At 42.0% G+C, this 13,502-nt stretch overlaps 1 protein-coding gene across 1 annotated transcript in view; it reads right to left on the reverse strand.

Moving 5' to 3' along the window:
- CPO (carboxypeptidase O) overlaps positions 1 to 13,502 on the reverse strand; it is a 174,280-nt gene that overhangs the window by 21,831 nt on the left and 138,947 nt on the right. The window contains exons 6-7 of the mRNA XM_086954077.1: positions 7,471 to 7,555; positions 1,507 to 1,719 (exon numbers count right to left, since the gene is read on the reverse strand). Coding sequence (XP_086810203.1) covers positions 1,507 to 1,719; positions 7,471 to 7,555 — 298 coding nt within the window. The remainder of the gene's footprint in view (positions 1 to 1,506; positions 1,720 to 7,470; positions 7,556 to 13,502) is intronic.

Here is a 13,502-nt window from a genome sequence, read left to right on the forward strand (position 1 = left end):
TGACTCTGTATATGATTCATTGTATAACCAAGGTACAAATGTTCTATCTGACAGAACTAATATTGTTTTGTACAGTATATGATACCCAGGTTTTGAGGAACGCATGGTCACCCCATTGATATTTAATGCTCCTTCTCTTGAAGAACACTGTGGTGAAGAGGAGCTACTGGTAAGTATGCATCAAAAAGAGTCACACAAAAAACCTCTATAATAGGTAATTAGCAGCCATTATTCATCAGCAGTGAGTTTCTTTTTCTGGGCGTTTTCAAATGTGCACTTTACTCTGAAGTAGAGTTCGTCCAACGACTCTAGCATGACTTACGAGCAAATATCATGGGTGTGGGTGGTTAACAAGCAAGCTGGGTTAACAGTCTGGTTTTTAGAAAACCTTTGAAAACACAGACTGTGTAAATAACCTCGCTTATGCCACTTGGAAGCCACTGTCCATGACTACTGCCACAACCACTCATTAATAAGCAGATGGAAGCCATGCTACATGTAAGGGCCGACTACCCGACTGTTGGACTATCATTTCATTAATGGAGATGCCCCATGGGCCAAGCGGTATCTTGTTCCACTGGTAGTTGAGAGATACCTTTAATGTCTACTGCTATTAAACATTAATGTGGGCTCTGTAGGAAACTTTGAACTTTGGGCACCAGTTAATTTGAAACTGTAAACATAGCTGACTCACAGATCCTATCAGTGAGATTGGCCCACTGTCTTTACTGCAATCCTTACTAAGCATTAACACTAAGAAGGAGAAGATTCAATGGTGTAAAGTTTGACTTTGTTTCCAGCCTCTACTTTTTCACTTCCAATCTGCTTTTCTGTATTTTTTCATATGTTAGGATGTTTAAGTCTTGTGTAAGCCAAGTCCTGATGATTTCACTAAAATTAACCTACATAGACTATCATGTTTACTTATTGGGACTTTCAGCAAGTCCTCTTCATCAATTGGTCTGCTGTTGTGCCATTCAAATTTGGATTCCACCCAATACTGCATATAGAATAAGGCAGTGGGTCGACCCGCTTCAGCCATTTGCTAACTTCACTGTGAATTACAGCATTCTGCTCTTGCACCAGGAGGACATCTGTGCATAAATTAGTACGTCAGTGCCAAGAACTACAATGGCAAGGTGTTTTTTTTTGGGACAAAATGTTTTCTTTGTTTTTTTATATAGTGGAGGGCACATTCAGCACAATGAAGTTTTACAAAAACCCTAATAAAACAAGCTTTGGCAAAGCCAAAAGGATGGCAGTCAAAACTATACCTTTTGGCCATGTCAGTCCTTGTTTAAATTCCAATTTGTGACACATTCTGTACAGTGTTCCGGACCAAGTTATTTGCAGTCCCTGCTTTCTAGGGCTAAAAAATGACGTAATAAGTGTGAGATTCGTACATTTATTAGTGAGTCAACCAGCAATACCTGAAAAGCGTATTCCAACTTTGATGGGGTTTTCTAATTTCTTGACTCTTTATTACAATTGTATGTCATTATGTACAGGGAGTGGTCATTGGTTCAGTGCTTGGGAACTTTTTCTCAGCGACACTTTCCATGATGGTCATCACAGCTGCAACAGCCTCTTCACAGGTGGGTTGGATCTGATCCTCGGGCAACTGAAATCCATACTTGCCCTTATCTCGCAACTCAATGGTGAAGGCAAATTCGACACCCTGGTCATACACCCAGTCCTGTGAGGTCCCGGTGGCGGGGTCTACACAAATGAAACACAAGACCACAAGCGGTTACTACACGTGCCCAGGTAGCTTTGCCGCTGTTTAACACATAGAGTGCAAATACTTATTCTAATTCTTTGTCATGTTCCTTCTGCCCCTGAAACAGATTCCCTGATTGGCTGGCACAGTTAAAGTTAAAAGGATAGTGTTGTAAGCATTGCTTTTAAGAAGGGGATATTTATAAAGTAAATTAACCTTCCTTTTCAACAGAGTGTCATAAGGCTTAAAATACAGCGGGAGAGATTTACAAAAAAGGCACGCAATGCAGACAGCACAGCACGAGGCTGTGCTGTCTTGCACGACAGGGACGGAGCAGGAGAGTGCCATATTTTCAGAGATATGGCTCTCTCCTCCCCTTTCCCTTGTGCCGGTGCTCATTTCAGTGGCACACCTTGGCACCATAGAACTAGGGTGTGTGCATGAGTCTAGCATAGGTTTTGTACAGGAAAGGTACCCTTCTTGTACAGAATACAATGAATAGACACAATGGAATGCTTTTGCTACTTTGTATGGGTAAAATATATATATATATGCAAAATCGGAAAAGCACATAGAAATAAAAGCATTTCTCCTGTTAGCACCTCCTTTGATGGGGCATTAACTTTTGGCGCAAAACCATGTCTACAAATCTTTTTAAATATGGGTTTGCGTCAAAAGGCATGGGTGGTTGTATGGGAGCGCCCATGTTCCACCCATGTAACGCCCCCTTGGCGTTAAGTAACGCAAAGCAGTGGCTCACACTGCTTTGCGTGACTTTAAGCAAAACAAGTTTTGCGCTGGGAAATAAATAGCAAAAAAATTGCACGCTGGTTAGTGTCACTTTTGTGACGCTAACCCCATGCAAAATGTATGTAATCTGCAATTAGTTTTTAATATACGATCCACAGGACGGGATTGGCTGCTGGTAGCTCTAACCACTAAGGGCCTCATTTATGAAAACTGCTGCATCACTGCGTGAAAACAATGATGCAATAGTTTTCACTGCGCCCTCCTTAAAACAGGATGGATGCACCATATTTAATGTACAGAAGAAGAGAGTGGGCAACCCAATCGTCGCTTTCTTTTTTTTTTACTTTATTTATCATTTTGCGACATATATAAAGCAATGCAATATCCACAGTTTGTTGATTCACAAATACAGTAAGAATTCGACACATTTAGTAGCAACGTGCTTAGACACTCTCGAAACGTATATCTCAAAGTGACTCAAAATTATAAAATGCCTGACCAGTGATGCCGTAGTCTATCTAGCAGTCTAGACCATGCTCAAGAGGGTATGCAAAACATTTATACAATAAAGTCAAAATTTCCCCATCTTTCAATCCATGCCTGTAGGTACTGTACCATCTGGAGTCTGACTAGGAGCACCCTGTTCCAGGCTCTGTAAATATATCTTGAGCGGATCCCATATATCTTTTGGACAAGACTTGGGAGGGAGCAATGCGGCATATAATTCACAGTTAGTGTTGCAATAGGTGAGACTAACAAGCCATGCAGTAGAGGTCGGGAGCAGTTTGCAACCCCTTCTTATGGTTAAAATTACATTGTGTCTTGGGCATATTATAAACATAGCCCAGGAAGGTGACCTCAGGAGAGGGGGCTATTACCAATGATGTCATTCGGGATATGAGTTCAAAAATGGCTGTCCAGAACTCTGCTATTTTGGGGCAAGTCCATGTCAAGTGAGGAAAGTCAGCATAGGGACTGCCACATTTACGGCAGTTGTGAGGCCGGGTTGAGTCAATTGGATGCAGTTTAGCTGGCATCATATACACTCTCCATAAATATTTTAAATGAATTAATTTATGCCTACTATTAAGGGAGACTTCTCTGACCTGCGAACAACACTGGTCATCCAGAATAGGATGGCCAAGATCGCGTTCACATGCCACACAAGTCTTAGTGTCCTGGCTCGGAATCAAAGTCATGCTGCCCTTGTATAGGCTAGAGAGTTGAGTCTCGTCCGAACTAGAGATTAAGAGAGAGATTGGTTCAAAGGATTAAGGTTCCAGTGGATAATGTAGCATGCAGAGCCCTACGCCCCCAACTGAAAATAAACTGATCCATAAAAGTCAGTCCAGCTCCATGATTCTCCCCCACACTGTCAAATATATGTCCATTCGGGAAACAAGTCGCTAAACTTTGTCATGGAGTGGGATGTGAGCACCCACAAAACTAATTTCTCTCCAGTGATAGGGAGCCATAAATTATGTACTATGGGAATTTCAGAGGATTCTAAGGAGCCGCATCCAGTCACTCGCGATAGTTTGCGCCATGCCTAGCTCGAGGTGGTCACTGTCGTATGTCTCCAGGGTCCCGAGGGAATCCCTGGGGAAGAATGGCGTGAAGTGGAGGCGGGTGCGTCAGGTCTGATTCAGGTTTACTCTAGGGAATGCGTGCGTCTGGATGGTACCATGAATGGGAGAAGCTGCATACCCTAGAACAAAAAAAACCTCCCCATCCTCCCACCCATCCCCTATTCCTAAATCCAGGGGAAATCCCAACAGCCCATGGTAATGTAAAGCAAGTATCATAATTATCAAATAGAAACACTGCAAAATGTGCGAACGTACAGTGGGAGAGGCAACGCCTCGCCATGTGCACAGAAACTTAGAATATACTGTAAGTGAGCTGTATATTGCCAGAGTCCGGTGTCTAACATTCAAATGACTTTGGAATATAAGGATAATAGAAAACATGCTAATACCACTCTATACTTATCAACTGGCTCAATACTAACGCCTTCAACTCGCTGAAAACAGTTCAATGCTCCAGTGCCAGTGTTCGGTAATGATGGCGAACGTTCAGGATTAGACGATTTCCTAGGCGGTCCAGTGTGAGTCTGATTTTTGAGGAAGTCCTGGGCCTCTGTTGGGGTTTCAGAAATTCTCGACCGGCCATCAGCGTCCACTTTCAGTCTCGAAGGGTACAACATTCCGTACCTGAGTCCAGCCTTACACTGTGCAGCTTTGACCGCCCCAACTTTCGGCGAGCCTCCTGAACGGATGTATGACGTTACCACGCATACCATTACCACGCATACCATTACAACGCGGTATTTACAACACATACCGTTACAACGCATAGCGCTTTGAGGTGCTGGATAGTGGTAAGTACAATTTTATATTCCAACTCCAGTCCCCGTGGATACTAGGGAAGGTGTTGGATATAAAATTAAACGTATTCCCTATCCTAGAGCGCCCCCCAGCGCAATGCATTGTAATGGTATGCGTGGTAATGCCTGCGTTGTAAGTGTAGTGCGTGGTAAAAAATGCGTGGTAACAGTTGTACACCCTCCTGAACCATCTCAGTAAAGTCAGGATATAGGGAGATGGAAGAACCCTGCCAGTCCAAGGATCCTCGTTCCCGGGCCATCCGCAATGAACTGTCTCTGTCCTTGGAGTTCAGAAGCCGTACCATAATGGGGCTGGCGGATAGCCGGGGTTAGACCATGGGCAGAGGGTTCTGTGCGCCTGCTCAACAACAAAGGTAGCTGTGAAAGACTCCCGACCAAACATGTCTACCAGAAGGCCTTCAACTAATCCATCTAGTCGACCCGTATTTGTGGACTTAGGCACTCCCATAATGCGGATGTTATTGCATCTCCCCCTAGCTTCGAGGTCTTCATCCTTTATAGCGATGTTCTTCAATAGGCTCCTGGTAATTCAGGGCATTGCAGTAAAATTAGGGCTCCCGCGATGCCCGCTAATGGTAGAGCGCACCGTGTCACCATGTGCCCTTCAGTACCACACTTCTCCACCTGATCGCGGCCATGTCAAAGTTCCGGTGGCCCCGCCCACAGCTCGCTCTGACGTACAGGCCGAAATTGAGGCTGTGGCTTGTTGATGCAGGCAGGCCTCAGTGCGCACCTTGCCGGAGCGGCCGTGTCCGATCTTCTATATTCTGCAGCAAAACGTTGTTCCAGGTCCGGAAGCCTTGTGGATCACAGTCGAATCATCGCTGCATTGTGTGGCAGCGCGTGGACTCCGGGGTGACCGTTGGTTTCCAGGGATCCATCAGAGCTCCGAAACTACGCGGCCATCTTGGTCCGCGGTTAGGCCACGCCCCCAACCCAATTGACCCTTAGAGGCTTGGGAAAATAAGTATTAACAGGTAAAGGTGCCTGCAAGGGATTTACTTAAGCACACTCAGTCTGAGAATTCATACAATGATATATCAAGGTTCCAGCCGGTAACCTGCAGTTAAAAGATTTCTACTTCAGTTTTCAATTTCTTCCCAAGGGATCTACAAAAGATACTGATGCAACATGCATGAATTTTTCATCAATCAGATTTAGGTAATATGAATATATAGGTTACAAAACGATTAAAGCAGACAAAATATTACAGAGGTTTACAAAGAAATTCTGTGCTATCAGTACCTCCAAGTCATTATGGAAAACATCTATTCCAAACAAAAAATACCTAAACAGAACAGTGAGTCTGAAAAAAGCAGAAAACACTTTCAAAAGGAGAACTAAACAATAAGGAATTAGATGAGGCTGTCGACGTTCCGGTCCTATTGGTGTAAGCATCCGTTAGACGATGAAATGGGCTGTTGTGTGACCCTTATGAGCATTCTATTAGGAATGTCTAATCGTGATTGAATCTGTCCATTTACACGGAAGGGGAGAAGCTATTGAAAAGCTTGTAGAATTATACTCTTCCCAACAATTGTTAAGGCTTTAATACAATCACCATTGTCAATTCACTGGTGCTCATGCTCGCAAAAGTCGAACACGAGGCTGAAGTTGTGGGGGCGTGTCGGAGTAGCTTCACTCTGCATACATTATTCCTGGCATAGAAATAATGTGGCACAGGGGTTTAGAAAGTGACACATCTGCATAAGGGGCCACATTTTGCATTTTTTATGCTGCCGGTGCGTTACTAAAAGTGATGCAACAGCAGTGCAAAAGTGTTCCAAGGCCTCATAAATAAGGCCCTAAATGATTTGCGTCTGACAGGAGCAACACTTACCCTTAGATTTCTAATGGCAGTCACTGGCAGAGGTCCGTCCTAATCAGACTGGAGGCCCATTACAAGCGAACCCATTGGCATTCTACTGAATATCCAGCTTTTTGGAAAATATCCTTGTTTTCTGAGTTTTTCCTCAGGGCTTTCCAGGTGAGCGTGACTACAACAAAGGCTATACAAAGTTTGGCAGAATGAGGGCAGGCCCCATAGAAGACATTGTTGCTATTGTTATTGGTGTAATTGTTATAAGTATTAGTATTATTACTTCCCTCAAAATATCCAAAGTTCCTACTCGGTATTTTTTCTTTAAAAAAAAGTGATCGCACAGAACAGAATGTACTTTGGGATCCACAATCTCCCCTTTCTTACTGAGCATTCAGAGGCTCGCTGCTCTCTACAACAATGCCAATTGACTGCGGAGATGATTTATTTAATGACTGCAGCATTTTGATATATCGTGGCTGTTTATTTCAGAAATGCTTTTAAACTGTGTAGTTTTTTTGCCATTTTTTTTGGGCCTGGGTTATATAATTCACCATTTCGTCACACTTTTTTGGGGTGAATCCCCCAAAAGCTCTATCTCTGAGTTTTGTTAACATCCTTTATTCCATTGAAGTCATTCCCGTCACATCAGTTTCAGAATCCATCAGCTGCCACTCCACATAGAGCCCACCTGCGGACCATGCCGATACCCCACTAAATATTGTCTTCCTCATAGCTTAAGAGTCAGAGTGCAGCCACGTGATTAGATCTTACACAAAGTACTGTAGAAGGGTCCAACTTTATATTCAGTGCCATGCTGTTGTTTTAGCGCCTCCGCAGCCTTCGCAGCAATGTCCATCTGTTGGAAGAAAGCGAACAACTGTCAAGGACTCTAACAATTGATCAAACTATACTTTTAAGAGTTGGTATAAAACTCCAACTCTCTTCTGTTACTCTTTACAATTGTTAATCAAAACCCGCCGTGAAAAACGAAAGAAAAGTCAGGAAAAACAAAACTGATATCAGAGCACAGAAAGTTGTACTTTTTGCCCAAAATCGAATTTTGCCTCATGACCATCATCTTTAAAGGGCCCTAATGCAAGTGGACAATATCACGACATAGTGTTCCCTTTCCCAGAGTGACAAATAGTAGGAGGAGGAGTAATTCAGTGGGATTAGAGTTGTCTGTGAGTGTATTCGTAGAAATGAGGAATTACATGGGGAATCGGGAATTTTACTCCTGAAGCCCCCAGAAATTTCCCATCTTTCTTTGGAGTTTCATCCCGACATTTTGGCTGCTTTCATCTGTCTACACATCAGAGTGACTCACCATGGATCTGTGGATTATGGCGATTTATCACAGCTATCGTAAACAGTAGGATTTACAACAATATCCTAAAACATCTAATCAACCTATGACTTGCCTCTGTAATACGATGACCTAACTAAATGGAGTGATAATGTGAGCAGAAATGGCTCCGATAGGGCTTCTCTCATTGTTAAGTACCCTTAGAAATCAAATTAGGAAAGAAAAAAGGAATATTTAATGGGATGGTTCAATATGGGAGACAGTGGGGGCTGGTGACAAAATTTGAAAGTGGTGAGGCGTAAAAGTCCTAAATGAGTCCCCGGTGGCGAGCGAGCACAGCAAGCAAGCTTGACCATCATAATCAGGGTTCGAGGGGTTCTACCCCCCAAGAATTCTTTTTTTAAAAGAGTGAGCAAATTATGCATTTTCAAGCATATTTGAGAAAGCAAGAAGTGACTTTCGCAAGCATTTGTGGCAAGTGCCGAGAAATTAATCTGCCAGTCTCTCAGCTCCTAGAAACCGATCCTCAGTAAATAAGTGTGTAATCTCCAAATTATTAATTTAGATTTTTCACACAAAAAAAAAGAATCCCTGGCATGGCAAAAATATCCTGCTGCTGAATAAAGCAGTGAGAGGGGTCTGTCGCAGCTGGGGAAAACAGCCAGACTCATACCTGACGTCTTTCCAATGCATTATCCAGGAACTACTTAAGGATTTTGGGGGCGCTGGGCCAAACATATTTTGGAGCCCCTCTTCAGGACAGCTTTGAATTTATGATCCTATTTCAGCTTGTTCATGCCCAGTTGGCTAGGTCACTGACAGTGCACAGACGCACTCATCCAAATTCTAAATGTATTTGCATCTAATATTCAGGGATAGTGGCGTGTGTTTTCAAATATTGTAAGACAACAGCAGCTCACTAATATTAATGCAAATAATCCCTATGACCCCCCCTCCCGTTTCTCATTTGTGAGGACCTGGTTTGATCTAAAAGAAACTTTTTTTAAGGATGTTGCATGGAACACAAACACAACATTTCTCTGCAAAATGTCTAAAAACAGACTCCACAACCCCATTAAAAACAAAGGAAAATGGTATTTAAAACTATGTTTAAGAATTAATTACTTTAATCAGAGCAAGACTCTGCCGAATGGATTAAAAAACGAAAAGAACGGCTATGGTATAATCTTGCAGCACACTCTATCGTTCCTATTGGCTAGGGCTCAGCCCCAGGGCCAACTGAATGCAACAACTCAAAAGCAAAAGTTAACAACAGTAGCGGAAGAAGCACTTCATGATAGAGAAAAGAAAATTTCAATTTCATCACTTTAAATTACAAAGCTTATAGTAAGTCTAAATTCTAATCTAGAGAAGCACAAAACACCATATTTGTACCTTGTATTCTTCCTTTTATTTCTTGTTCCCACAGCTATGACAGACATGGACACAACCAACACGTTTCGTCCCTAACATAGGGACTTCTTCAGGGCCTAAGTTTGGCAGGTAATAGCCAAACCCATTGTTCAAAACTAAGCTAAGGTCCTTGCTATCAATCCCTTAGAACCAATATTTCTGCAAAATGTTATATTTACAATATGCAGCTATTGGTGAAGACCTTTCATATGTGGCCAACCTCAGTGTGCTCCAAAACCTTTCAATGGTGATATCTTTAAGGAGTCAATTCGATCTTCATCTCCCATACTCTTACAGTAGTCTCTATACTTCCTTCATCATGAACCACAAACCTAACGCCGCGTGCAGCTGAAGAAAAACAAATTGTAGAAATATTGGTTCTAAAAGATTGATAACAAGGGCCACAGGTTTTCAATGCATCCAAGGTACTTTGTGTAAAAATGTTGCATCCAACATTTTCTTGGAACAAACTGGTCATACCTTTTTTAGTACTATATTGTCAATTTTTGTTGTTTTGGTCTTGTTTTGGTTCAGATAAAGATGACTAAACTGGTGTGGTATCCATTTGTAGTGTTTTCGCTGTATTACTGCATGTGTGCACAAATGCTTTACACACTGCCTCTGAGATAAGCCTGTCTACTCGTACCAAGCTACCAAGGGGTGAGCAGGAGTTATTTTAGAAGTGTATCCCCCTTACCTACCCTGACTAGGAAGAAGGGTCCGTACTTGAACAAAGATGCAAACCGTTGCCAACTTGCAAAACCCATTTCTAACATTCACTATTTGCAGTATAACATTTTTCAAGTCCACTTTAAGACATTTGGGTCCTCTATTCTAAGACCTCAATTGCGAGTGATGGGGTAAATTTAGATATGGGTGCAAACAAGTGGTTTGCCGGACTGTCGTAAGTAGAAGTTTGTGGGAGGTTTCCAACCACTTGAGGGTTTCCCAAACAAAAATATCAGCAGATTAAATATACTGATATTTACCTATGTAGAGACACATTGGATACTAGAACATTCATAATTCCGGTGTGGAAACCATCAAATTTCAATGTTACTCTGCGGTAAACCATGAAATAGGTGTTCTCAATCACACCTTCACTCTTTCAAACACCTAGATATTGAAATGTAATGATGGCATTCAACAACACTTACTCTGAGACACTCACAAGTGAGGCCGTATCTGAGCAATACTGTGCCTAAATCATATTTGGAGTTTCTTAAAACTCCCAAGTATGAAAGCAATTTTTCTTTTTTAAATATTTGTGTCCAAAACGAGATACATGTCATACATTTGTGGGTTTTACCTATTTATATTCAAAAACCTTAATGCATAAAATTGTGATACTGCAATAGGTAAATACATAATACCAATTAGGTGTAGTCTAAGGGTGTGATGTATTATCGGGCAAGATACAAATAGTGCCCTATTGCTGTACCACACTGCACTTTTCCATCTGACCTTCTATATCTCTCCTCTATTTACTACACTTGCTCCCCAACCTCTTCTCTGTCTTTACCTCACCATTCTATTTCTCTCTCCTTGTCGCTACTACCTTACCCTTTCTCTTCCCCATCACTCCCCTCACTTCTCTGTCTCGTGTCGCTATCCCTCTCATGTCCCTCACTGCATCATCTCTCACTCTCTTGCCATCACTTTCTCTTGCCACTACTCTCTCTCTCTCTACTTAATCTCTCAATAAACCTCACCATTAGTTCACTAGCTAACTTCTCCACCTCCTCCCTCACTCAATCTATCTCTGCCCCCTTTCATTCACCTCTCTCAATATCTCACTCCTTTATGGCTACCTTTATTTGTCTACCCCTGCCACCTTTTCTCTATCATCAACTCCTCTGCTCCTCTTGGTCTCTCATACAAGCAAATATCTATATCTGGATCTCCTTCTCCATTTCAAATCACTATCTCCACCTCATCTATCTCCCTTAATTTCTTTCAATATAAATCTCTCTACTTCACCATCTCATCTTTGTTTTCTCTTTCACAACACTTTACCTCCTTATAAGCCCCATCCCCTCTTCTTGATTTTAAATATTTCTCTCACCTTGCTGTTTTAGCGCAATACCACATTTCTCTTTCTACTCCTCACCCAGTTTTACTTGACCACGTTTCCTATACTCATTTTGCTTTCTAGATCTTGTATTTCCGTTTACCCTCAAGTCTCTTCATGTATCTCTCACTGCCTCAACCTCTATCTAATTCACCACTTTTTCTTCATACCTCTCTCTATCTCACATTGTGGAGTACTGTACTCCTCTGTCTCTCTTTACATGTCCTTCTCCCAGGTTTTTTTTAGCTCTCTCTCTCTCTACTTCTCTACCACACTCTAAACCCATACCTATTTCTTCTTCTCTTTCTCTACTACATTTTCCTCTTTTTACCTCTCCTTATTGGTCCTTCTGACTACTCACGTGTTTCTATTTACTTTACTTATCTCTCTACCCAACTCTGCCATATCTTTTTACATCATCTCAGTCCCTGCCTCTTTATCCCTCTACTTCATATCTCTTGCTATAATGATCTCTTTATGTTTCTGTCCATATCTTGTACCATGCCCTGTTCCATTTTTCAGCAGGGTCACAGGTAAATATCTAACATAGAAATACCATACATATAAATAGGAAGATGGGGACAAGGCAGGGAAAGCAAAATTAGGAGAAAACAATTGGATTTTAACCAATGTAATAGTGAAAACCCTTAAAGTGTTGCTCTAATTTCACTATTGCAGCAGGAATGCCTGTAGAAAAATGAGATATATTTGTGATTGCAACTAAAGTTATGATTTCAAGCCTGCAATGCTCTGTCACTGGTTCTCTTTCTCAGCGCTGGGACACTCCAGGGAGTAGCTGTGCACTTTACAAGTGCCCAGTAAAATGAACATTAACATGTGCATATGTCTTCATATTTTGCACTAGTCTGCTCAATAACAAGTCACCTTCAGCATGCTTTTTTTCTGTGGTGGGAGTAACAAGCTGATTCGAGACTAAGGGCTGGATGTAAATAATTTCCATTTACCGATTCCTAAATACCAAATTTTACTGATTCAGTATTTAAGAATCAGTAAATAGAATGTAGGTAAAACAATCGATAAATTTTACCGATTCGGTAACATTCGTTATTACTGATTTGATAAATACTGAATCTGTAATAGGGGGAGCATATTCAAGGGTGACAGGGTGTCACATTGACACCCTGTTGCACCCCCTGAATCGTGCATGTGGTGCACATACATGCCCTAAGGGCATGTATGTCTGCCACATGGCACTTTTAAAAAAGCACAAAATTGCTTTTTTAAAGGAATTCGGAATTTACAACCAACTTATAGTTGGTGCTAAATAACGAATCCTTCAAGCACTCACTTGAGTGCTCCCTACATAGGATTTAAGGATTCTGTAATTTACTGACTCCTTAAATTAAGGAATCGGTATTTTACTGATTCCTTAAAATAACGAATCGTTTAAATTACTGAATCCTTAAATCCAGCCTCCTACATCGCAAAGGGCTAAATATCGGTCGGTAACAGGAAATTTACCGATTTTCAGCCGTTACCGACCAGTATTTCGCTACCTACATATGGCCCTAAGGCCCTTATTATGATAGTGGTTGGACCGTAACCAACAGTCCGTTGGTGGTGGTCTGACTGCCGACAGCCCTTCAGTCCGACTGCCAGATTACAGTCTTGGCGGTTGAACCCACAGCTGTCAGGGGGAAGACCGCCACCTCCGCTGGGATCAGTGATCCAGATGGAGTGGCGATCAGAATAGTATTCCTGACTGGCGACCCTGCTGAGGCAGGCATCACCATCCTATTTGCGAGTTGCAGACTGTTGATCTTACAGAAACGCGAGCTGGGATGGTACCTGATTTGCAGATGGGCAGTGGTCTCATATCAACATTTGTTTTTCAAAAGCAGCACATTTCCTTTTAAGATACACCGGCACCTCTCAAAAAACATACATTTGCGATGCAACTCATAACTACACTGTCATATTTCAAAGTTGTGGGCTTTTGGCAAAAAGTTGGTGCTTCATTTGCACCCACTCAGTGACATTGTACGGATTTGT

Source organism: Lissotriton vulgaris, chromosome 2_1 (assembly GCF_964263255.1).
Source record: "Lissotriton vulgaris chromosome 2_1, aLisVul1.2, whole genome shotgun sequence".
NCBI classification, from domain to species: Eukaryota; Metazoa; Chordata; class Amphibia; order Caudata; family Salamandridae; genus Lissotriton; species Lissotriton vulgaris.